This window comes from Martes martes (assembly GCF_963455335.1).
Source record: "Martes martes genome assembly, chromosome: 14".
NCBI lineage: Eukaryota > Metazoa > Chordata > Mammalia > Carnivora > Mustelidae > Martes > Martes martes.
Genome location: NC_137902.1, coordinates 52,319,484 through 52,346,578, shown reverse-complemented (window position 1 = coordinate 52,346,578; position 27,095 = coordinate 52,319,484). Strand labels below are relative to the sequence as shown.

At 41.4% G+C, this 27,095-nt stretch overlaps 1 protein-coding gene across 2 annotated transcripts in view; it reads left to right on the top strand.

The window, feature by feature from the left end:
• Positions 1-27,095, top strand: part of VCL (vinculin) — a 114,211-nt gene that overhangs the window by 73,791 nt on the left and 13,325 nt on the right. For both annotated transcript variants that reach the window (XM_080822507.1, XM_080822508.1), the window contains exons 7-16: positions 6,118-6,208; positions 7,054-7,201; positions 10,291-10,444; positions 11,132-11,307; positions 15,114-15,304; positions 16,909-17,108; positions 18,630-18,758; positions 23,098-23,247; positions 25,063-25,171; positions 26,280-26,582. In XM_080822507.1, coding sequence (XP_080678633.1) covers positions 6,118-6,208; positions 7,054-7,201; positions 10,291-10,444; positions 11,132-11,307; positions 15,114-15,304; positions 16,909-17,108; positions 18,630-18,758; positions 23,098-23,247; positions 25,063-25,171; positions 26,280-26,582 — 1,651 coding nt within the window. The remainder of the gene's footprint in view (positions 1-6,117; positions 6,209-7,053; positions 7,202-10,290; positions 10,445-11,131; positions 11,308-15,113; positions 15,305-16,908; positions 17,109-18,629; positions 18,759-23,097; positions 23,248-25,062; positions 25,172-26,279; positions 26,583-27,095) is intronic.

The following is a 27,095-nucleotide window of genomic DNA, read 5'->3' as shown; positions in this document are numbered from 1 at the left end:
CTGGAAAGTGATGGTTCCTCTAGAAAAGTGGGGGAAGAAAGTAAGTGGAAAAATTTTTGGTAAAAGCGCGTCTTGCCGAATAAGTTAAGTTTTTAAAGAGGCAATGCAGTGGGTGATTATTTTACCTTTTATACCTACATTCAAATGACAGAGTTACACATTTAAAAGTACTTTGAGTTTAAACAGCTCATTTTGTTTTGGAAATAACAATTTTCAAAAAAAAAGAAAAGAAAATAACAATTCTCCCCTCCTGAAATAACAGTCATCGTATCGTGATCATTAAAAATTAATTTAGGGTACATTATGAAACAAACAAATTTGTGGATTACACACAATTCTAAATCTGCCCTTTGTAAATTTAGCAATCTATACTTAATCCCTCTTGTTTTTGTATTTATATTAGTTGTTTCTTGATGCATGCTGAGAATTAAGAGGAAGTGAGAAGAATTTTAAGCTAAGTATTTTTCGAACCCTATGTAGGCGCTTCTACAAACTGCACCTTGAGTCAAAACTTGCTGTTATTCGGAATTAGTTCTTGTGGTGAATTCCTGGCACTGAGGGCCTAGGCTGGTGGTGGGCTAAATGTAGTGACTGATTCAGATGTCTTGCACAGAAGACTTCTGTAACCTACCAAAGAAGGAAATATTTTTTTTTTTTTTTTTAAATTTTTTTTTTTTTTAATTTTTTTTTTTTTTTTTAATTTATTTATTTGTTAGAGAGAGAGTGAGCGAGCACAGGCAGACAGAGTGGTAGGCAGAGGCAGAGGGAGAAGCAGGCTCCCCGCTGAGCAAGGAGCCCGATATGGGACTCGATCCCAGGACGCTAGGATCATGACCTGAGCCGAAGGCAGCCGCTCAACCAACTGAGCCACCCAGGCGTCCCCAAAGAAGGAAATATTGGTTAGAACATGTGAGCCTCTAATACTCGTTCTTAACTACAGACAGCTGAGGTTTCAGGGTTGATTTTTATTTCATTTTTGAAAAAATAAATATGTGAGGTTTTTTCTTTATTATTAGAATGTCTACTATGAAAATGAAATATGATTTAAGATTGAATCAGTTAATTAAAATGATTCTACTTTAGGTGTTTTATTTTTATTTTTATTTTTTTATTTATTTATTTTTTTTTTTTTAAAGATTTTATTTATTTATTTGACAGGCAAAGATCACAAGTAGGCAGAGAGGCAGACAGAGAGAGAGGAAGGGAAGCAGGCTCCCTGCCGAGCAGAGAGCCCGATGCGGGACTTGATCCCAGGACCCCGAGATCATGACCTGAGCCGAAGGCAGTGGCTTAACCCACTGAGCCACCCAGGCACCCAGGTGTTTTATTTTTATTACCGAAAATAGTTGACATGCAATGTTTTATTAGTTTCAGGCATACACATAGTGATTTGACAATATGGGAGCTTCTTTTTTTTTTTTTAAAGATTTTATTTATTTATTTGACAGACAGAGATCACAAGTAGGCAGAGAGGCAGGCAGAGAGAGAGGAGGAAGCAGGCTCCCTGCTGAGCAGAGAGCCCGATGCGGGGCTCGATCCTAGGACCCTGGGATCATGACCTGAGCCGAAGACAGAGGCTTTAACCCACTGAGCCACCCAGGCGCCCCGACAATATGTGAACTTCTTAATGAGTCTAGGAGTGTTTTATTTTAGCAGCTAATATAGTAAAGGACTTAGCTCTTGGAGTTAAATTCAGGCATTTATGATATTTTAGCTCCTCACCTCAAGTTGGAGAGAAGCCCAAAATGTTAGAACAATTGACATTTCCCTTCTGATCCAAGTGATCTTTCAGTTGGTACATCTGATTGTTCACATACAGTTGGCATTGAATTTTAGAGCTGGGAAGGTATTCTTAAAGAGGAGGAACTAAAGCCTGGGAAGGTAACTTACCAGAAGTCTCAGGAGTAGAGAACTTTCTCTCGTCACTTCAATGTCATTTGTAAGATCTTGTTCTACTCCCCAGTTTATTCTTTCCAGAAACGTCTTTGTTTACAACACTGATTAAGGGGTGGAAATGGCATCAGAGTGGGAAGGGTAGGGAGGGAAAGTATCAGTGGGAAAAGGGAGAGTAGGTTGGGCAGCAAACAAGAGGGAGTCCTTAGTCCCATATTGAGATTTTTCTAGAGCCTGGCATTGTAGGACCTCACTTTTTCTACCAAAGTTCCATTTGATTATCTCTAGGAGGGAATCTGTGGTTCTCCGTACTATTCTGTGTTCTTTAGATCTAACTCTGTATTACATTTTAGGAGTGTTTCAGTTCCTGGGAGAGCACATAAAAAGGAGTTCTTTTAAGGTTGTCCTTCTACCTTTTGGTGTATGTGGGACAGAGCTAAGCCAGTGTGGTTTTTCATTTAAAGCCTGAGCTCCTAAGAGCTTTACTGTAAAGGGGACCTTGGAGGAGGTGACCAGATCCCTGCCAGCTGTCCCAAAAGCTGCGTGCCTAGATCTGGTCTTTTTAACACTCACTCTTTAAAGGGGGTTGGGGGGAAAGAACAACAGAAACCTAGAGAAGAGATTGGTGGAGACTTTTTCCTTCCCAAATTTGAGATTTTACAGAGAAAATACTCAAATGAAGATGTGTTTTTCTCTCCTATTTCGTGCACACATTGTACTCTGGGTACTTAGGCGTGACATGGTTAAACTGAAAGCTTTGTGGTACATAGTATGGTTGACCACAAGGTTATGGTTATTTCACTCTTTATAAATATGTTTCAAAATTGACTTCTAGGGGTGCCTGGGTGGCTCAGTGGGTTGGGCCTCTGCCTTCGGCTCGGGTCATGGTCTCGGGGTCCTGGGATCGAGTCCCGCATTGGGCTCTCTGCTTGGCGGGGGGCCTGCTTCCTCCTCTCTCTCTCTCTGCCTGCCTCTCTGCCTGCTTGTGATTTCTCTCTGTCAAATAAATAAATAAAATCTTAAAAAAAATTGTCTTCTAGTCCTGGTTGTTCAGTGAATTGGTTTATAGCATGTCTAGGATTCTTATGCTGCTTATGACAGTCAATTCCATAATAAATACCACCCTTCAAAAGAAGTGTATATGAGATTCTTAGAAGACCAAAATATTTGTTCCCACAGACATTTTTTACTTTAATAGATATGACATTAAAGTGTAATATGTTTAAATGATTACTCAAAACTTGCTCTGTGACAAAGAATCTAAGGTGGTCCTTTCAGTTAGTGTTTTAAATCATCAGAATTGTTTAAAATTCAGGCTATTAAAAACTTTGGTGACTAACTGAAATTCCCAATTTAAAAAATGCAACTTCATTTCAACTTTGCCATGGGTCATTTTTAGGGAAAAATGAGCACCTCTTAATTTTAACTTACTGATATCACATCATCTCCCACTCAGAAGTAAATTATTCACTTCCTGAGAATTAGATTTTTTCTTTGAAGTGTGGTGGCCATTCATGCTTTATTAGGGAGGAAAAAATACAGTGATTTTTGAGGATACTGAATAGAGCAAAGCTAATTTTTCCATTATATTCTAAATCGTTTTTGGGCAATGAAGAATAAAATAAGTCATTTTGGGTAGTGAGGTTTAGGATTTTGTTTTCTAGAGCTTATTTTCTGGACAGTATTAACCAAAGCCAAAATCAACAAGACAAAGCCTTGCTGACTATTACAGAAGGTTAGAAGAATCTTCAGCCACTCTTTCCGGCAAAAGAAAAAAATCATGAGTTTCATTTAATATAAAATAGATAGGTTTGATGCCAGCAAACCTGAGATCAGTTGAGTTTGTCGGTGAGCCCTTGTTTCTTAATTTGCAAAATTAAATTATATTTAAATTTGAGGTTCAATGAAATAATGAGGGGAAACAATATCTAAAACAGAACCTAATATGTAAGAAATCCTCAATTAAAGTTAGTTTCCAAACTATTAGCCTTATTTCTTTTTGATTTTTTTTTTAAGTAGGCTCCACATCCAGCATGATACTCGAACTCATGACCCCATGATCATGAGTTGCATGCTGTGCAGACTGAGCCAGCCAGGTGCCCCCAAATAGTAGCCTTTAATGCTAGAGTAGACAAAAAATATTTACTCTTTGTTCCTCTTGAATTTAGATTTTTGAAATGAAATCAATCTCATTTTTTTCACTCTAAAAAATAATAATGTGTTAGAGAAATGGTTAACAGATTTTAAATCATTTTTACATGGATATAATTTCTCTTTAGAGTGTGCACATACCTCCCTCATAAGAGATGTGAATTTTTTTCTTACTGTACCTAGACAAAGTCCTGTAATTTGTATTAGACCCTAAAGGCTGTCTAATTCTCTGAGGTTGGGAGTTCCCTGAGCCTCTCTTTAAACAGGTATTGATTTGGGCCTTGCTAATCTGGAATCAGGCCAAAGCTGACTTTTAAAGGCAGGGTTTGCTGTGCAGATTAACGTAGGACAAGATGGAGGAGGAGGAGATAATTGAGCCATTTGAGAATGAAAGCACTTAAAAAATGCCATTTGTTTACTTGCACTAATTACAAATGGATTTCAAAATACTCAATGCCTTCTTTTGAGAGATAACCCCCATAATTCCATATAACTTGATAATAAAGAATAATTTTATTTACATTTTTTTCAGTAATTTAATTCATTTCTGTTAAGTTGCCAGGACTGAGAATTTGCTGTTTAGAAGCCCTTGATAGCCGAGGTTAAAACAGGAGAACGATCTGTTTCTGTTTAGATTGGGAAGGAGGAAATCCTAAAGCTGAGAGTCCTTAAAATTTGAATAGGTCCGTTGTGGTCAGGCTACTGACCTTAAATTAAGCCTCTGAGCGCTGTCCTCGCTTATTTTGTCCTAGTGCTGGGTCTTGTTTGGATCAGAAGTGGGGATGCTCCTCGTGCCCCCGTGTGGAAGAGTAGTGGTACCACACCTTTAAGAACCCCAGTTTTGCAGGACCAGAAAGTGAAAAAAAAGTTAGAGATTCAGGGCATTGCCTAGAATTCAGAGGTTAACTCTGTACTTCTGTGCATAGAACTCTGTAAGAGCCAGTTCCCTAGAGCAGAAGGGAGTTCAGTTGTCTTTTTGTTTTGTTTTATTTTATTTTATTCTGTTTTATATTTTGAGAGAGACAGAGAGTGCGAGCAGGTAGGGGGCAGAGTGAGAGGGGAGAGAGAATCCCACCCAGGCAGAGCATGGAGCTTGACTTTGGGCTCGACCCCAGGACTGTGAGATCATGACCTGAGCTGAAATCAAGAGTCAATGCTTAACTGACTGAGCCACCCACTCACTTGTCTTTTAAAGTGTTAAATAGAGACTTACGAGATAGCCAGCCTGTCAGTTGTGCGAGTGAACGCATGAGTATTTATTATATTGTTCTCTGCATTCTTCTGTATTTTAAAAACTTCAGCAAACAATTGGCGTATTTTTAGTCTGCTTCAGCTTTTCATGCTTATGTCCTGGGTTTAATGCTAACCATTATGCTTCCTGATTGTAAACAGTCAACTGAGACCCACTTATTTTATCCTGCCTCTTCTTCTGAGTTAGGATGGTAAGGGAACCAAGAATGAGGAGGATGAGGAGGGCAGGGAAGGCCAGAAAACACTTTTTCTTTCTTGCATTACATGGAGTGGTTTATTTGTGGAATTAAAACTAAATCGCTAGATTAAAATTTTCAAATTTTTTGCCAGCCAGTAATGCCAAGTTTTTCAGATTAACTAAGTGTAGCGAAGCATCACCCAGAGTTTGTGTATTTCAGAGCAAGATGTAAAAGTACTGTGATTTGTGGCGCCACGTGCTAATGAGGCTTCCGGGATGCAGGGAGGGCTGCGCCGGGGCTGTGGTAGATGAATGTGGAGTGGAAGGCTGATAACGAGGCATGTGACCACAGGGCTTTTTCCTGCTGCAGACATGAAGCATCTCTTGGCTTGAGTGATTTTTACCAATTTTCACAGTTTAGCAGTAGAGAGACCAGAAAACAAAATAGCATTAACTGAAGATTTGCATGCACCATGCTGCATTTTGACAGAAATAAGCATTCTGGTGTGATGAAGCTATTTTCAAGGCTGTGGTAGGACTATCTTAGCTATTGTATGTTAAGTGCTGTAACTTTTCCTCTGTCTTACTTTGTATGATGGTATCTCCGTTTTTGCAAAGAAAATAATTGTATTTCTCTTCAAAAGGACACTGAAGCCATGAAGAGAGCATTGGCCTCCATAGACTCCAAACTGAACCAGGCCAAAGGTTGGCTCCGTGACCCCAGTGCCTCTCCAGGTAATCCTCTGATTCTACTTTTCTGATGGATACAATAAAAAGAAAAATCAAGCAAAGAAAGAAAGAAAGAAAGAAAGAAAGAAAGAAAGAAAGGAATGAATCTTCCCATAATCTCCTAATTCTGAGATAACTACTGCAACTTTTAGGGGCATGCTGCATGTTCTGGTAGTTTTGATTCATTGAAGCATTACTGGTCCTTAGAAGGATAAAGGACAATGACTAGTCACCCCTCACCATGGAGGAATTAGCCAAGCTCAACTGGGCATTCTTTGCCAGATTCTTGGTTCACTTCTTCTCTGAATTGGAAAGGTAATTATTTTGAATAAAAACTCTTCTAGTCCCCATTGGGCAGATTTCCATTTATGTCAACAAAGTACTTAATTAAGCAGATTAAATGATGGTGCCAATAAGAATTAGAAAGCAAAGTTGACTTATATAAGGACCCAAATGGATTATTGAGCTAGGTTTTATGGATTTTCTAATCTAATATTCAGTTTTAGATTAATATTTGAATGAATGCGAAAAGCTTAATGGACGTTAGAGGTGCTAAATAGTATTAAGTGAGTAGAGCCTATTTTTGTCATCCATATTCTTACCACAAGCTGCTTATCATCCTCAGATGGATATGATTCCAAGTGTCTTTTTTAGAAGTATCTGTGGTTGAAACCTTACCCTCTGGTTTAAGGGCACTGCTTGGCTGTTAGCGATCGTATGTATCGTCTTCTATTCACTTGTCTTGTCGTTTAAAATCATCCATTCCTTCATGAATGACATGACTTGTAAAGCATCCTTCCTAAATAATTAATGCATCAACAGTGTAGATATTGAATATCTCTTTATTTTAGGGGATGCCGGTGAGCAGGCCATCAGACAGATCTTAGATGAAGCTGGAAAAGTTGGTGAACTCTGTGCAGGCAAAGAACGCAGGGAGATCCTGGGAACCTGTAAAATGCTGGGGCAGATGACTGATCAAGTGGCTGACCTCCGAGCCAGGTAAAGTTGCTCTGCTCTTACTCTAGTTAGGTGACGGATCCGGTGGAACTCTCGATAGAGTGATTTAGAGAGCAGGTCTCTGCTAATTTTACTATGTTCTTTTGGACTAATGGATAACACAGATTATTACATTCCATTCTTTTGAGATTGAAGTGAACTTTTCCTTTGATAAACTTTTAAAATAGGCAGATGCCTTGTAGTAAAGTTGAAATTGGAATAGAAATCTAGTATCTTAGTTTCTAGCCGTAGATTTAGGATGAATAAGTGGTGAAGTCTGGCATGGGTAGGCGTATGTTTTATGAAGGATGGGTAAAAAGAAACAAAGAGTGAAAACATTGGAATTATTTCACATTATTTAAAAAAACAGCTAAGTGGGTTATCGTGTAAGTTGGTTATTTCTAGGCTTTTTTGAGTTTCTGTTTCATCATTATTCATTTGGTTTCATAATTCTTTTACCTACTTCAAGACTTGACTTTTAGAACTTTCCCGCTGTAAACGAAATATATATAGTTTGCTCTTAAGAAAACTCAGGATAATATAGGCTATGTACAGGGTCTCCACACAGACAGGCCTTGACACGCCCCTTGACACGTTGCTAACGTACACTGTTAGACCTGGTTTCAAATGTATTAGCAGAATAGACTTAAGAAGCACCTGGTTGGCTCAGTCGGTGGAGTGTGAGACTCTTGATCTTGTTGTGAGTTCGAGATTCATGTAGGATATAGAGATTACCTTAAAAAAATCTATATCTGTACCTCTCTCTATATATAGTTCTTTTTTTTTTTTCAGTTTATTTATTTTTGAGTACTCTCTACACCCAACGTGGGGCTCGAACCAGCGACCCCAAAACGAAGGGTCACACACTCCACTGATTGAGCCAGCCAGGTTCCCCAAGAATATGAGTTCTTAAATGAGTGGTTCTTTAACTTTCTCTGGGTCAAGGTAATTTTTATAATCTGATGAAAGCCATTAACCTGTACCTAAAAAGAGGCCCGTAGACATGCCATATAATATTATGTATAATTTCCAGAGATTCATGGATTCACAGTAGGGCTGGAAGCTCCGGGGGTTTCAGGTCAAGAGTCTCTACCTTGTAGGGAAAAGGAACTACATAAATAAATGTGATCTCATTGAGCTCAATGAGCCTTTTTCTCCTGCTGGGAAGCAGTCTCCCCTGTCATGAGCATGACAAGAACTTTATAGAGAGGACAAAAAGGAGTTCTGTTCCTGTTCGGAGAAATGCCAATGCAGCTTGACAAGATTCTTGGCTCTTCTGATTTCTCACTGCTGGCTCTTTTGTCTGCAGCCTTTTCACAGTGTGGTAGACAGTTCTCACTTGGAATTCTCAAATACACAGTTGTATGTGTTTAGAGAAAGATGAATTTGAGCAAGAGAACAAGGTGGTTGCTGTATGGGACCGACCGTAAGTCTGTGAAGAGAAAAGACTCACACAGTGATGAGGAGTTATGGGCCTGCTTCACACTGGAGCCTGCAGTGTCCTTTCCTGATGAAAGATTAGGAAGCTATCTCCCTGTTAGCCTTTCTTAAATATGCCTCCATGTTTAACATTTTCGTGGCTGAGGCTCAGCAACAATTTCCTCATTGATAAGCTTCTTTTCAGTCACCTAGGGTTTCTAGGTTGTAAGGATCTATTTTTCCTGCCACGGGACTCAGTAAACCTTTTATTTTGAATGAAAAATTATGTAGCCCAGAAATATTTTTATATTTTCACAGTTGGACTTTTATGCCAAAAAGGTTTCTCCATCATGAATTACTAGAGTTGAAGGAAAAAAGCAAATTAAATCATAAAAAGTCCCAAAAGTCTTCCATTCCTCTGCACATAAAAGGGAAGCCTCAAGTATAAGTACCTGGCAATTAATATGATTGAGTTCATTATTTCAGATACTGGCGTAGATGAAAAATAAAGATGAATTTTAAGAGGACAAGTAAATGAATGACAGGTCCATGCTGCATTTAACAGAAGCACTGATGTTTTGGAGTTCATCCTACAGTCAGAAGGTCAGGTTAGGAATATAAGCCTTGCCATTCTACCAGCTGATAAAGTTGTCACCTGTCATGGAGAGTTTACTAGGCTGAGTGGATTAAAACACCTGAGGTTATGAAAAGGTAGCAAATCTTACTTCATTCTGACGTGAGCATTCTCTTACAAAGAGAAAACAAGTGTCTAATAATGCACATCACTTTTAGAAGCCTACCGCTTCTGAAAGAGGAAAATAGTAAAATTAGGTCTTCAGGAATCTGATGGAGGGGGGCGGGAAACCAGTTTCTTGTCAACAGTGCTTTTCCCCCTACTCTGTACCAACTGTTCTGATATTTATAGATTGCATAGGAGTAGACGGTAGACATTTAAGATTCTTATTAGGTTTATTATAATAATAATGAGACTTCAATAATAGTAGTAGTCATATATTTGTATTGCTTTATTGCCGTAGTGTTTCCAGTTTAATCCTTTTGCTTAAAGCCACTCTGTTGGGTAAGCAGGGCGAGAACTGTTACCTCCCCACCCCTCATTTTATAAGTTAGAAAGCTGAAGCCCATCGTAAACAAGGTTCATGGCTCCCAAGAGTAAGGATTTGAACACAGATCTGCTTGGTCCCAGTGTGGTGTGCTTTCAGTAACACTGTGCATACTACCTCCTGAAACATTTTCAGTGTATACTTGCCCATAAATAAGACAGTCTAATGGGATTTTTTTTTTCCCCAAAGCACACATTACTATGGTAACAAACCCTCCATAGCAAGAAGATCACAAGCACATTTTCCCCCTGAAGTTCAGACTTGATTATGTAATCACCATCAAGAGGAGAATCATTATTACCAAAATTTGCTGGCTGGTCTTTAAAGTGGTACTGCCGTTCCAGAAAGCTAATGCATATTTTTAAAAGCGAAAGGAGAAAGTAGATGGTTTGGGTGTTTTGCTTTATTTCTGCATTTTCTCGTGCTATCCCAGATGTACTGGAGGAAAGGAGAAAGACAAGCAGGTTAACAAAAATGGCATATTTGTGCATCTCATGATATCTTGCCAATAAGTATTTGAGAGAGTACAGTGACAACATCTGTTTTGAGCAGAGGACAAGGGGCCTCACCCGTGGCCATGCAGAAAGCCCAGCAGGTGTCGCAGGGTCTGGATGTGCTCACAGCAAAAGTGGAAAATGCAGCTCGCAAGCTGGAAGCTATGACCAACTCCAAGCAGAGCATTGCCAAGAAGATCGATGCTGCTCAGGTAGTAACGATTTTCAGGAGAGGTGGGCAATAAATGACAAATGTTCCATAACTATCCTGCATCTCTGTCTGTCTGTCTGTCTGTCTCATTTACTGTGGGTGGATAACGGGTGTTTCTAAGGGATGACCGATTCCCTGCAATTACCAATGTTAACACTTCTGCTCCCACCACAAGTTTAGACTCCTGTTTGTCTATACTTTGAAATAGAGATCTTAGTTTTGAATACTTTGCTTAGTTAAAAGGAAGTACTCTGAATACTGAGAGAATACTACTAGCTCCTGGTATAGATCACAGTGTACAAAAACCTATCTTCATCTTAAAATTCCCAGCTATGTTTGATCATAGCAATGCTAAAGGGTTCAAGTTTTCTGCTGCTGCTCTCCTATAAAATGATTTTCAGGCATTTCACAGAGAAACACAAATGTTTGGGAAGTTCAATTAATATATAAGTCAAAGATAAGAAAAGCTTGTGAAACTGTTTATTCTTATGGGGATGAAAATAAATCACTTATAAGAAGATGAAGGATTGATTTGATTTTACCTGAGCTAAGAACCTGGGTAAAAGAATTAGAATCAGCATTACAAAAGTGATCACTGGTGTGCCTTGTGATTACTTTTGAAATCTTTTTGATGCCCTGGTTTATGAGGAGGTCTCAGTGTGCTTCTTTTCTGTTTCTGTGTATGTAGAATTGGCTTGCAGATCCAAATGGAGGACCAGAAGGAGAAGAACAGATTCGAGGGGCTTTGACTGAAGCTCGGAAGATAGCAGAATTATGTGATGATCCTAAAGAGAGAGATGACATTCTGCGTTCTCTTGGGGAAATATCTGCTCTGACTTCTAAATTAGCAGATTTACGGAGACAGTATGTATTTAATTTCTCTCTTTTCTCCCCCAGGCACATAAATAGTTGAATGCTGTAGGTTAAGCGCATGTATGATATTATTCCACTATATTCTCATTGATTCTGTGTGACATAGCTAGGTCAAATATTACTTCTGTTTTATTATTGACATAACTGAGGTTTAATGATTTATTGCTGGTTACATGGTTTTAAATGAATAAATTTCGGATGCTAAGAACTCCTTTTTTGAGATCTACTTTTTAATTTTTTTTTTTAAAGACTTTATTTATTTGAGAGAGAGAGAATGAGAGAGAGAGAGCTTGGGAGGGAGAGGGTCAAAGGGAGAAGCAGACTCCCTGCTGAGCAGGGAGCCCGATGTGGGACTCGACCCAGGGACTCCAAGATCATGACCTGAGCCGCAGGCAGTTGCTTAACCAACTGAGCCACCCAGACACCCTTACTTTTTAATTTCTAAGCTAGGACTTTCCCTGCTACATCATGCTTGTGGCATAACCATTTCCCAGGCATATGAGGGAAATAATTTCTGTGGCTATGTAAGAAAAGATTCTGTGGAGGAGGGTGGGGCACAAGCGGACGCTTTCTTCTTTCCCCAGCAATGTTATTTCTTATGCAAACATTATAAAAGATTCTTAAATACAATGTCCTCACGACAGCTGCTGCTTTTTAAAGACGTTCATGGCATCTACTTTGATGATATAGAAAAGAAGTGTTACTTTTGTTCTTTTGATCGATATTTTCTCTCTTAAACAAACTGCAGCACGTGCTAAAAGAACGTTAAAAAAGAGTACAACGTCAGAAGTAAAAGTTGCTTCTTCCCCAACCCCGTCCTCCAGCCTCAGTATTTCTCCAGGGGTAACCATAGTCAAGTATTTTGTGAGATTTGGCTTTTCATGTAACTTGCATATTTCATTCCCTTTTCTTCCATGGGAGAATACCTGGTCTTTCTTCAGTGACTGGTACCTTGGAGTTCTTTCAAGTCTTATACTGACCAAGGAGACAATGTTGGTTAAGAAGGCACATTCCTGCGTAGCTAGGACTGTGAAATAGGAGATGGGTGGGATCAGCGTAGATACACTTTAGGCAGGAGGTTATGATGGAGGCCAACTTAAATAAAAGCTCAAGTTTGTATACCGAGCTCGATCATTTGAGGATCACTGTTTTATACCTCAAATCTTGAATTGTTTAGGTGGAGAAAATAAATAATTTGACAGTTGTAAAATTTAATGTCTATAGAGTTAGATCTGTGTTCCTTACTATTAACCCATCTATATAATCTGTTTGCATTCTTATTCAAAAATACTCAAAGGAGGGGTGCCTGTGTGGCTCAGTGGGTTAAAGCCTCTGTCTTCAGCTCAGATCATGATCTCAAGGTCCTGGGATTGAGCCCCACATCAGGCTCTCTGCTCAGCAGGGAGCCTGCTTCTTCTCCCACCCCCACCTGCCCCTCTGCCTACTTCTCTGCCTACTTGTGATCTCGGTCTGTCAAATAAATAAATAAAATCTTAAAAAAAATACTCAAAGGAGAAAATTTGTTTTAAAGACCCTCCACAATTCCATATACATACCAGGTACTCATTAATGTTTCTTAATGATGAAGAAAGAATTAATGGTAATAGTGTTAAGGGCAAACCTCCCCATGTGGTCATATGCCATCATTACTTTTTTTTTTTAAGATTTTATTTATTTGACAGAGAGAGACAGAGCGAGAGAGGGAACACAGGCAGGGAGAGAGGGAGAGAGAGAAGCAGGCTCCTTGCTGAGCAGGGAGCCCCACACGAGGCTCGATCCCAGGACCCTGGGATCACGACCTGAGCTGAAGGCAGACCCTTAACCACTGAGCCACCCAGGTGCACGCCATCATTACTTATTACTATAATGTGTGCTTGTACATAGCTTCCTGGTAGCAGGAGCCATGGTAAACGCCTTCTTTGTCCAGCTTTATAATGGAGAAGATAGAGAAATTTAAAGTCACAAGGGAGTTCTTTTTTTTTTTTTTAAAGATTTTATTTATTTGACAGACAGAGATCACAAGTAGGCAGAGCAGCAGGCAGAGAGAGAGGGGGAAGCAGGCTCCCTGCTGAGCAGAGAGCCCGATGCGGGGCTTGATCCCAGGACCCTGAGATCATGACCTGAGCCAAAGGCAGAGGCTTCAACCCACTGAGCCACCCAGGCGCCCCGCACAAAGGAATTCTTAAGACAGTCTCTAAATTAGTCATTTTGGCAGGTAGACTAATATGTTTATGTTTGTTGGTGAGACAGGTAAGATTAGCCTGAAGTTCTCTCGAAGTGGACTTAAGATACGAAATGCATCAGACTTTCTGTATATTCATAAGGGTTAGAATCTGAAGTCTTTGCAGTGGGATTTTGGGGGCAGTAATCTCTCTTCGTGATACATATTGTGGTTTTCTTTTTATTTCTGTGTTGATGCTCTTGTTGAAGTTCTTTGCTTGTAATGAACTAACTCAAGTAAAAAGTAGAAGTTTATTAGAAATATGTAGAGGCATCTAATGGAATTTAATTGTCTGAAGTATGGCCAGATCTCAGGGCAGCTCTAAGTTCCTTCCTCCATCTCTTAGTAGCTGTATGATATGCTGTCTACTTCACTCTGTGTGCTGACTTTGTTTGGGTTCTTCATCTAGCTTTGAACTACCATGTCCCAGGCTTAGTATAACTTTCTATTTCCAGATCTACCACTAGTTGACTATGCAGTGTTTTTGAAGTATGGACTGTCCATGGACAGCCTACCATAGAATCCACGTGAAAGGGTTGTAAAAAATGTATACCCTGGGCCCCACACCAACATACTTGATCAGAATCTCTTGATGGTGGGTTTAACAATCTGCCTTTAAAACTAAGATTCCAGGTGACTCTTAGGCACACCGGAAATAGGTGACTCGCTTGACTGTGGCCGTGTTATCTTTGAGTTAGATAACCAGTTCAATCAGTTATGGCGAAGAGGAGAGGATTGCTTGATAGCAATGTAACTATCTAAGAGGGAGGACTCGGGAGGTCAGACGGAGTGCCTGGGTTTGAATCCTGAGTCCACCGAAGGAGGTGATAGGACCTTGGGTAAGTTGTCCAACCTTTTAGCACCTCAGTTTTGCTTTTTGAATAATGAGATACTACTGGTATCTACCTCAAAGGGTCGTTGTGAGGATTAAATAATATAAGAGTCTTTGCAATAGTCCCTGTCAGAGTTGGGACTCCGGAGACTGTACTTCTGGGCGACTGGGTGGTTCAGTGGGTTCAGTGTCTGCCTTCAGCTCAGGTCGTGATCTCAGGATCCTGGGATCAAGCCCTGCACCAGTTTCCCTGCTTAGCAGGGTGTCTGCGTCTCCGTCTCCCTACCCACCCACCTTCCTACCCCTGCTCGTGCTCTCTCTCTCAAAAAAGAAAAGAAAAAAGATTGTACTATTACTGGTTCCATTATAACTAGTTCTATAACTACTTCAGTTACTGTTATACAATATACATGGCTACTTGGGCCCACCTAGCTCCTGAGGGAACTAGCATTTCCCATGATGGCTGACTGAGTGATATTTGATTGAGCTCAGCTGACCAAATGGTTGAGCTTGACTGAGGTAGACTGACTCAAACTCATATTTAATGTTTTAACTGGGATAATGCAATCTGAATTTAAATGATTAATTCCTTACTTTAGTGCCAAATAAACCACTCTCCTTCCAAACTAAGCTAATAATAATCATTAGCAATTTGTCATCTCATTAGCATTTGTAGAACCATTCAAATCATCTCAATGTAAATAGTGTCTGTGACAGGATGGCTTTTTTTTTTTTCCTCTAAAGGGGCAAAGGAGATTCCCCAGAGGCCCGAGCATTGGCCAAACAGGTGGCCACAGCCCTGCAGAACTTGCAGACCAAAACCAATAGAGCTGTGGCCAACAGCAGGCCCGCCAAGGCAGCTGTCCACCTGGAGGGCAAGATCGAGCAGGCACAGCGGTGGATTGATAATCCCACAGTGGATGACCGGGGTGTTGGTAAGGCCATAAGTGCACTTAATCCTCATTAAACTGGTCTCGGGGAAAAGAAAGAAGTTGTTGATAGAGATCTTGTTCATCTGCAATTGGGGGCAGAATGGGTTCTTCAGCGACTGGTGAGTAAGTCATTCTACAGTGGGACTCCATTTCCAAATGTAGCCAGTATGATTCCTGTGATTTAATAAAAAAGAATTAGCAAATAAATGATTTTGCCTTGGGCAAATAGAAAGGTCCTTAGGTTGGAATTGAAACTTTGACCTAATTATTTCCAGCCTCTGTCTACTTCCATTCTGTTGTATTTCGATTGCAGTCCTTGGAAAATACCCAGTTAAATGTAATTTTTTTGAAAATAAGTAAGAGACACTTAGCTACCGAGGTTATTTTCATTTGTAAGGTCTCTTGCACCACATAGTCACCAGTAGAATTGATAACCTAGAGTTTTGATTTTGGGGAGATTTTAGGGATGAATCTATAAGAATTTTGGTCATTTTATGATAGCAAGCCAGCTGAAGCTGAGAGATCTATTTACATCATTTACTGTGTTTGTCGGATAAAAAGATAAATTTTTAAATTGGTGATTCCCAGTGTTGAAGAGTCAGACAGATGTATAATTTACTGGGGGAGGAATAAATTGGTATAAATGTTCTGAACAGCAATTTAGTATTACGTGTTAAGAGCTTTAAAAAAGTTCATACTCGTTGACTTAGCAATTTGACTTTGAGGACTTTATTATAAGAAATAATCAGACATTTTCTAATGAGTTACATACAAGAATGTATATAAACAGCACAAATGTTTAATAATAAGTAAGTGATCAATAATTATAGTTAATATGATATATAGATTTTGAGATTATGATTTTTTAAAAATACTCAGTGATGTGGAAAAATGCTCTCATTAAATTAAAAAAGCGAGGAATATGTAAATGTAAAGTATAATCTCATTTTTTGTAAAGAAGAAATGTGTATTTGTATAGGAATGTGCAATGCATTAAAAAAGACTGAAAGATTTGTAATAACATGGATATATCTAGAGGGTATAATGCTGAGTGAAATATGTCAGTCAGAGAAGGACAAATACCATATGATTTCACTCATATATAGAATTTAAGAAACAAAACAAATGAACAAAAATTGAGAAAAAAAAAAAAAAACCAGACTTAACTGTAGAGAACAAATTGATGGTTACCAGAGGGGAGGTTGGTGTGGGGGTGATGGGTGAAGGGGATTAAGGGTTTGCTTAAGTGATGAGCACTGAGTAACGTGTAGAATTGGAGTCACTATTTTGTATACCTGACACCTACATAACACTATATGGGAACTATACTGGAATTAAAATTAAGTAAATAAATATGAATAAGATACTTTTTCAGAAGACAGGAAGGAAATGTTTAGCTGTGTCAATCTCTGAGGATTATAGGTGGATTATCTATTCTTATTTATACTTTTCTGAATTTCCTAAATTTTTTTATTGTTAGGGACAAAAACTCCACTAAATGTTATTATTAAAAAAAAAACAACCAACAACAGAGTAGTTTAGCACAAAGGCACTTCAGTTGCCTTCTCTAAGTCTATGTGAGTTATAGCATTTTCCTCTGGATCCAGGTCAGGCTGCCATCCGGGGCCTTGTAGCTGAAGGGCATCGTCTGGCTAATGTCATGATGGGGCCATATCGCCAAGATCTTCTTGCAAAGTGTGACCGCGTGGACCAGCTGACGGCCCAGCTGGCTGACCTGGCTGCCAGAGGGGAAGGAGAGAGTCCTCAGGCGAGAGCCCTTGCCTCTCAGCTCCAAGACTCCTTAAAGGTACAACTTCGGCGCACGTATGACGTTTCTCTGCTTCCTTTTTTTTTTTTTTTAAATTAACATATAATATATTATTTGCTTCAGGGGTACAGGTCTGTGATTCATCAGTCTTACACAATTCACAGCACTCACCATAGCATATACCCTCCCCAGTGTCCATAACCCAGCCACCCCATCCCTTCTACCCCCCCCCCGGCAACCCTTAATTTGTTTCCTGAGATTAAGAGTCTCTTGTGGTATGTCTCCCTCCTCAGTCCCATCATATTTCATTTTCTGCTTCCTGTTATGGACAGACTAGGGACGGAGAGAGATTTTAAAAATACATAATTTCTTGAGTCTAGGGAAAGTGAAGGGTGGATCGAGGAGGGTATAAAGAAGTCCAGAGGGGCGCCTGGGTGGCTCAGTGGGTTAAGCCTCTGCTTTCAGCTCAGGTCATGATTCCAGGGTCCTGGGATCGAGCCCCACATCGGGCTCTCTGCTCAGCGGGGAGCCTGCTTCTTCCTCTCTCTCTGCCTACTTGTGATCTCTCTGTGTCCAATAAATAAAATCTTCAAAGAAAAAAAAAAAGTCCAGAGCTGATTAGGAAAAAGCTCACCTGTGTTTGACGACAGCTGAAGTTTTCCAAGTTTCAGTCCAGTGGGAACTCTTTCGTGATATCTACCAGGCGTCCCTTTGTAAACTTGAGTGAATCTATTTAAAAGGTAACTTCATAATAATCCTGAAATCATGAGCTTGATGATCTAGTTATATCTTTCCTAATATTCTTTAAAAGAAAACATGTAATTATTAAAATAAGAGTATTGGCCTAACACCTAAAATCATCTCCGGTATCATGAACCACCCACCTTGAGACACAATGGGAGTGACTGAGGCTTCTTTTTATAAATCCAGAAAACTTAGATTGGACTAAGTATGACAACTATGAAAAGGAGCCTCTTCATGACTTCTCAGAATCCTCTTTAGACCCATGTTAAGAAATGGATACATATACTGGTTATCAAAGTTTTTGTAGAAACTTAACTGAAAAAACATGTATCAAAAAAAAAAAATGCCATCCTTAATTTCTTTACTCTTAATGTGAGAAAATGCTTAGAAATTTGGCACTGCATCCCCCAAATGATCCATACCGTTTCTGTGGTCATTATCAGGCTCCTCCAGCTTTGGGAGTGGGGAGGAAATCTTTCATTTCAGAGTCGTCTTTGGGTTCCACCTCCTGAATCTCAGGATTGTTTCTTAGAAGTTACCAGGAAAGGAAGTAAGATTTCTTGTATGGGTGGAGCGGGCTCCAGGGACATGTGGGTCCTGTCTTACCCTTCCTACTAGAGGCTGATCTCTGCGAGGGCAAGAGTCATGGCTTACACCCGGTCCGTGCTGGCTTGGTACTTTGTACATAGTTGATCGTATATACTTACTGAACAAAAGACTGAATGAATGGATGAATGTGTCACTGAAGTGAGGACATTGACAGATGTGCTTTTTGGACATTTTTGGTAATTTTTATTCTTAAACAATGTTTTTAAGGATCTGAAAACCCGGATGCAAGAGGCGATGACTCAGGAGGTGTCCGATGTTTTCAGCGATACCACAACTCCCATCAAGCTGTTGGCGGTGGCGGCCACTGCGCCTCCTGATGCTCCCAGTAGGGAGGAAGTGGGTATCTGAGGTCTTTCATTTCTTCTGTTGGCCAGATGTGTACACGCACACGCGCACACACGCACTCTATATCTATTTGTATATCTGTAAAGGTAAAATGTGATTCCCACGTGCTTCTGGGGGTGGTTAGGAAATTGTGGACAAAGCGTGCAAGGGCAGAGGAGGGAAGGCCTTGCCTCCCTTCCTTAGTCACCAGGTGCATCAGTCAGAAAAGTCCGTAGGACATGTCTTTAGCTGTAAGCTGTTCAAGACCTGCCTCTCAGAGACCAAAACAAATGGGTTTTCTCTTTATTGTGGAACAAGAAACATGGAGATAGGCAACCCTTGACACCACGAGAGCTGGCATGCCTGGGATTTTCTTGGTCTTTCCGCACTGGTGTGAGACAGCTGTTATAACCCCATGCACCGTGTTCAGGGCTGTAAGAAACAAGGGATAGGGAACTCCAGTCCCAACTGTCCCTTTTATCAGGACAGTTTATTCTCAACACAGAAGTCAGGGCAGTCCTTGTAAATGATTTGATTTCATTCTCCTCCTCAACCCCTTTTGATGACTCCTTCCTGTCCCTGAGAGAAGCCAGAGTCCTTACAATGACAGTGAGGCCAGTGCTGTGCTTGGGGCAGCACTCCAGGAAAAAAGTCTAAAACCCAGAAAGCCCTGATTTGTCAAGTTTGTTTCCACGACGTAAATATTCCCACAGTGAGTGTCTCCGTGTGGGGTCACTGAACACAGACTTGGGAAGAAACGGCACATTTGGCTCCGAGGGGCTGGCGGAGTTGTGACTGTGGCTTCAGCACACCACTGCATCTGGTTCCCTCTGGCTTCTCCGACCCCGGGTCCTACCACCCTCACCCCTTATGCGCCTCGGTCTACACTGACCTCCTCATGTTGTATTCCCAGTCTGCCCCGGTTATGTTTACCGCATTCTAACCTTGCGAACGTTGTGCTTGTTCTCTCCGTTCCACCCATAGAGAATTACTTGTGTTATTCATTCCCTTTCATCAGCACCTACTGAAATGTCACTTTTGGGTCGCTGCTGAAGATACAACCCCTCCCCCCGCCCCAGGGATTTCCTAATCTCCATATCCTACTTTTCACCTCAGCATTTTTCAACATTTGACGTGTTTACCTCACTTCTTGTTTGTCTCTCTCCTTCACATTAGCATGAAAGGCCATGTAGGCAAGGACTTTGTCGTACTTTATTCCCAATTCTTCTAAGATTTTATTTCTTTATTAGAGAGTGAGTGAGAGAGAGCGAGAGCAAGCAAGAACATGGTGGGGGAGAACAGGGGGAGAAGCAGATTCCTCACCAAGCAGGGAGTTGACTCAGGGCTTGATCCCAGGAACCTGGAATCATGACCTGAGTTGAAGGAAGGTGCTTAACCTACTGATCCACCCAGGCACCCCTTTATTCCCAGTTCTTTTTAAAAAAATTTATTATTATTTTTTAATTTAAATTCAGTTAGCCAACATATAGAATGTCATTAGTTTCAGACGTAGAGTTCAGTAATTCATTAGTTACATATAACATAACACCCAGTGCCCTTCACATCATGTGCCCTCCTTAATGCCTGTCACCCAGCTACTCCATCCCCCCCACCCATCTCCCCTCCAGCAGCCCTGTTTCTTTCCCATAGTTAAGAGTCTCTCTCATGGTTTATCTCCCTCTCTGATTTCTTCCCATTCCGTTTTTCCCTATGATCGTCTGCGCTGTTTCTTTTATTACTCATGTGAGTGAAACCAGATAATTGTCTTTCTCCGATTGACTTATTTCACTCAGCATAATACCCTCCAGTTCTTAACCACATCGATGTAAATGGTAAGATTTCATCCTTTCTGATGGCTGAGTCATATTCCATTGTATGTATACACCACATCTTCTTTATTCATTTATCTGTCGATGGACATCTCGGCTCAGAAACAGAGAGATTAATGGAACAGAATAGAGAACCTAGAAATGGACCCTCAACTCTGCGGTCAACTAATCTTCAACAAAGCAGGAAAGAATATTCCCAGTTCTTAAAACAATGTCTGGCACATTACTGGTGCTGAATGGAAAGGCTTTCCCAGAAATCCTCCAGGAGACTTTGCTTATGTTTCATAAGCTGCTCCAGCTGTAGAGGAATCTAGGAAAGCGAGTGTTGGCAGCAGAGAAGAAGGGGTTGTTGTTGGGTCAGGTACCTAAGACCAGTGGAATTGATGGGTAGAGGCTTGTGTAATTCTTATTTGCTGATGACTCCATTTCTTTCTCTAGTCTATGTCATGGCGTGGTTCAGCTCATGGTCCCCTTAGACTAGGATGATGTGCTATTCTTTTCATTCCCGACTTCTCTGAGTTTTAGACCTGTAGATCAAGGTCTCTGCTGGTTCATTGATATGTCAGGCTGTGTTGTCCTGCTATTTTCTCTCTCTCCCTCTTGGAAATTTGTGAGTTGCCATTGACTCTTCCCATGCCAATACATATCTAAGGCAAGCTAATTTGATCTCACAGACATTTCTTGAATCCTGCCCATTTTCTATTCAAGGTTCTCGAGCTCTAGTTCTGATCCCTGTCCCCTGCTGTCTAATTGACTGCACAGCTGTGACTGGTCTTTGAATCTATCACTCGGCCACCAATAAAAAAAAGATTTGACCCTGTTTTACTGCTAAGTCCTTCAGTGGGTCTTCCCTTTCTCATAGGATAAAGCCAGAGTGCTAGGATCTGTTCTTGATACTCTCTCTGTACCTGTTTCCTGCAAACCCCTGCCCTTCCGTTCGTGCCCCAGCAGTATTTAATTGTTTATAGTTTTGTGCAGACTCCGTCCTTTCTCCCTTCCATGTCTTGTTCTTTCTGTCTCTGTTATCTTTCCCTTCTTCTTTTTTGGCTAGTTCCTATTTATCCTTTATCCTTTTATCCTTTATGTCCTGGATAGGTTTAACCCGTTTCCTTTTGCTCCCATGGTAGCTTTATAATTGTACACAGTACACTCTATCGTAAGTATCATAAGTGCTTATGGGTCTTTTGGCTCATAAGCAAGGATATGAGCTCCTGAGATGCAGAAATTGTGCCTTATTCATTTTTATATCTTCAGTGCCAACTCCAGGGTCCGACATGTAGTAGGTGCTCAGTAATTTTGACTTAGTGATAAGAAAAGTGGGCTGAGCAGCCAGTTCAATCAGACGGAATAGCAGACAGGGCTGGAACTGGGTGGATTAACTAGGATAAGCGAAAGCCCTGTGGATCCAGAGGGCGGGAGACCAGCCAAGATAAGGAACAAGGACAAGCTAGGTGAAGGGGACTAGGAGATCAGAGATTTAGACAGAGATTCTGAGCATTAAATGGCAAGAACCCAGGTGACTGAACTGAAACAAGGGGAAGAGACTTGAGTGGGTCAACACAGTACCCTGGCAATGCGATTGATTGGAGCCTGCTCTTGAACCAGGAGCCTGTTAGGGCTTTCGAGGTGGTCCGCCAGGAGCTGGACAGCCGTGTCCAAGTAGGGCAGGCAGACCCTTAGGAGGAGGCAAGGAAGAGGATGGGTCCTGCCTTGGCCGTTCCTGACATGCTCTGTGTAGAGTGTAAACCTGACCCAGCACTGTTTGGGATGCCTTGTGTTTTCAAGCATTGTTATCCAAACAAGTGACAGATGTGCTTTTGTCATTTTATTGGCGTTAAATAGTCCCCTTCATTGTATGCAACCTCACATAATAACCGTGTCAAAGGAAAAACTAACTTCTTCTTTTTTTTTTTTTTTAATTTGAGAGGTGAATGAACAATTCAGTAGACGGTTTTGTATGTGGGGGAATAAAAAGCAGCCTTCCTTGCCCTAATGTCGGGCCTGAGTGTGAGCACCAGCTATCATTTTTCCCCTGGAGGTCAGGGGCAGAGTTTTTACAACATTAATGGTAATGGATATGTAAGGGATGCTGCCTTGAGGAAGCTGGAGTTCAGCTTAGGACTGTGGATATTCTTGAGTTTTCCACGCACCCTGGAGCCTGGAGTGGGCTTGCCTGTCCTCTTCACAGGATAAGACTTTTGGAAACAGGGATTTTTGAAGTCTTCACACTCTGTGAACTCCTTGTTGCAGATGACACAGTGCTGTGTGTCCTCTCTGCACTTGGTAAGCATTGGTTGAACGGAAAGTCAAGTGTGTGTGTGATGCTTCTGGCTAAGCCTCTGAGGAGACAGAGCAAGGCCAGGGCCTGGCAATCGCCAGATTGTGGTCGTAGTCACTAGGGTTTGATGTCATCTGTGAAGTCTTTGCTTGAGCAGTTGCTGCTCAAGAAAGAGAGTTTTTCTTAGGCTTCCTGACTCATTTTATTGAAATAAGTTTTCCTAATGTCTTTGTTTTTCCTCAAGGTATTTGATGAGAGGGCGGCTAACTTCGAGCACCATTCAGGAAGGCTTGGTGCCACGGCGGAGAAGGCGGCTGCTGTTGGAACTGCTAATAAAGCCACAGTGGAAGGCATTCAGGCATCAGTAAAGACGGCCCGAGAACTCACACCCCAGGTTGAATTTTGTTCACTCTTCATTGTTTCAGTACTCACCATGTAGTGTTCAGTAAAGGTCAATTACAGAACAGTTTCTGTACATTTTTGAACACTTACTAAATATTGTCACGAAAGAAACACAGTGTCAAAATCATTTTTATGTTTTAGTTTTCTACAACGATCATAGATAACTTTTGAGGGTAGAAAAAACTGGTAAGGCAACCTCTGCTTGCTTACACGCACCCATAATTAGGGCAATATTCAGATAATCTTGAGACGGTAGTCTGTTTTCATTGTACAGCTTATGCCTTTCCCCATGTCTCTTTGAGGTTGTGTTTATGGCTTGTTTTCTTTCTACTTCATTAAATAATCAAGTTATAGCCAGTGTGATATGAACAGTATACTGGAAGAGTGGGAACAAAAGAAAACAAATTGAACAGGAATTTAAGTTCTAATATTTGAGAGGTGTTCTTAAGAATACCAGTTCAACATCATTTAGTGTGATGTTTGCACATTTTCCCTAAGCAAATTATAGAAAATTCATTTTTAAAAAATAGATTTATTCAGCAGATGTGTATTATGTACCTGTAGTACATCAGGGCCCATGCTAGGCTTTACACATCTGTGATACTGGCTAATATATCCCTTTGATGGGAACTTGCAGGAAAGGATGGGAAAAAAAAATACACCTCTTTATTATTTATCTTTTGCCCACGTGGCATGTTAACAAGTTAGGTTCTCTTGAAAAATCATATGTGTCCAACTTTTTAAAAATACTTCCACAAAATATGAACATGTATAACTTTCTTTAAAAATTTCCATAAAGGGGCACCTGGGTGGCTCAGTGGGTTAAGCCTCTGCCTTTGGCTCGGGTCATGATCTCAGGGTCCTGGGATCGAGCCCCGCGTTGGGCTCTCTGCTCAGCAGGGATCCTGCTTCCTCCTCTCTCTCTGCCTGCCTCTGCCTACTTGTGATCTCTCTCTGTGACAAATAAATAAATAAAATCTTGAAAAAAAATTTTCCATAAAATGTGGAACATAGTACATAGGTATTTCTGTACAGAACTGAGATTCCTAAAAAAGAGAAACAGAAAACTATAGATACCAGCTTCAGCAAGAGTAAGGATTTTGGAGACAGATCTGGGCCTGAATCCTCTATGACCTTGAATTTCCTCATCTGTAAAATGGAGAGAATTCCTTCCTAATGGGTAATTTGGAGGACTGAGAGGATATACGTATAGCCTGTAACTTACCAAATACTCGGTAAATGTTAGTTCCTTCCCTAACTTCTGTAACTGGTTTGCTGGGAGCTCTTGAGCAAGTCACCTACGTTTCCTGTGTCTTGTTTTTGAGTCTGTAAAGTTGGAGAAGTTACCTGTCCTGTTTCATAGGGTTATTGTGAGGATTAAGTAAGATAATGGATGTGAAAGTACTTCGTTAACTGTAGACAGTTACTTTTTTATGAATGTTCATACATATCACTTTAAAGTAATTTTTAGTATCTTTCTTGGTGGTGCTTTGTAAGATGGAAGAGTCCGCATTGAGGGTTGAAACACATGTCAGTTCTGTGTGTGTTCTGAGGTATCAAGTGAATGCCATTTCCTTTGTCATTCTGTTACCTGCTCAGAAATCAGGCTGTGACTATATAGCTTTGTGCACTGGCCCCGCGGGTCTGGTCCTTAGGAGACCCAAGTCTCCTATGTTCAGCCTGCAAAGACTTGCGCATTTTTGGCTTTCTAGTGCCATCTGTAGGTGGAGAAGGGAAGGCTTCGCTGAATGTTTGTATTCCAGTGGGAGGACGCCCTGGGGTTTAAAGGTTGTTTTGTCATTGACAGGTCATCTCAGCTGCTCGCATCTTACTTAGGAATCCTGGAAATCAAGCTGCTTACGAACATTTTGAGACCATGAAGAACCAGTGGATCGATAATGTCGAAAAAATGACAGGTAGAGTTGTGTGTGAAGCTCTTACTGTCTAGTCCTTGAGGAATGAGTTCTGAGAAACTTGAGCAGGATGGGTTATGTTACTCAGCTGTAATTGGATGAAGGGATGGTCATGTGCCCGACAGTGTACTTGGCCCTGATTAAGGTTGCGGCTTCTCATTCAGGCCTTGCAACTTTGTTTGAAGAGAGGCTCTTTGAGTCTCTTTTCTTTTAATGCTGCCCTCCCTGTGCGATGCTCATTGTTACAGCTCCTGTCTTCCCTTTGAATAGTGCCTTTGCTCAGTCTGAACCAGAGTTTGGTTTCAGAGGCTGGAGGCGGTGTTTGTGGGTACAGTAAGTGTCCCTGTCATTTTCAGCGGGTTCACATTTCAAGGAACCACAATAGCTACCATTTAATACAACTTGTCTCAGAGTTTCCTCCAACTTGTCAACTACGTAGTTTTTTTAAAAAAGGAGAAACCAACCGCCAACAAACGTGTGTCTGTGCTAGGGAAGTGGCACCTCCGAACCTTCTTCACTGTCCGTGCAGGGAGGGATAGGCGAGGAGGGAGGAGATGAGGAACGTGGGCTCCTCAGTGTCCCTGCAGGACCTGCCGTGACAGGGTCCCTAGGAGCCAGAGATGAAAGTGGAGCTCCCGGGGTGTTGGGAGAGAGGTAACCGAAACAAGAAGCAGGCCGTCAGGGTTATTAGAACCCTCCTCGTGGCTCATCTGGGGCACGACCAGCTGCCAACAAGCAACAGATGGCTGTGGAGTGAGCCGGGCAGGGAGAAAATGTTATTAGCATAATGTGGAGATGCGGTGAAGGCCGGAGACGCCGTCCTCCTGTTGTCGCTGCGATTCCGGCGGGCCGCGGATGACCCGAGAAGGCCGGTGACCACAGTCGGTATGGCTGTTGTGAATCTATACGGCCTTCTGGATGACATCTTCACTTTTTTTTTGAACTAAGGTAAATCACCTGGAAGCTTTTGATTGTTTAGGAAGGACTTAGAGCTGAAGGAGAGAATTCTGGGTGTTCTACTTTCACGTGAGAACCTTGAGTGGACAAGAGGGTTTTTGAGTCCCTGTTCTTCTAAAACAGAAACGAAATTCTATTTCTGTTCTCCTGACAGGGCTGGTGGACGAAGCTATCGATACCAAATCTCTGCTGGATGCTTCTGAAGAAGCAATTAAAAAAGACCTGGACAAGTGTAAAGTAGCCATGGCCAACATCCAGCCACAGATGCTGGTCGCCGGGGCAACCAGCATTGCCCGCCGGGCCAACCGTATCCTGCTGGTGGCCAAGAGGGAGGTGGAGAACTCAGAGGATCCCAAGTTCCGCGAGGCTGTGAAAGCCGCCTCTGATGAATTGAGCAAGACCATCTCCCCCATGGTGATGGACGCCAAGGCTGTGGCCGGAAACATCTCTGACCCTGGTAAGCAGTGCCTGGCGTGGTTCACCTCACTTGAGTGGTTACCTCAGGAAGCTGACAGGGTGCTGAGATGACGTGTACCCACCCTGCCACCACCACGTGCTGCGTCTGGGAGCAAACACTGCAGATCCTTAGTTTGAGAATGCTAGATTAATCTTTTTTTTTTTTTTTTAAGATTTTATTTATTTATTTGACAGAGAGAGAGATCACAAGTAGGCAGGGCAGCAGGCAGAGAGAGAGGGGGAAGCAGGCTCCCTGCCGAGCAGAGAGCCCGATGCGGGGCTTGATCCCAGGACCCTGAGATCATGACCTGAGCTGAAGGCAGAGGCTTAACCCACTGAGCCACCCAGGTGCCCCTAGATTAATCTTTTTATGTAAAAAATATATATATATATATGGCACAGAATATTTTCTGCAATACTGGCAGGTTCATTGCAAGTTAGTTGCTCTGGACCGACTTTTCTGTGCTTTCTTCATGTTGTCTGACTAGATGGCTCTTGGCTCCATTTAGTCATT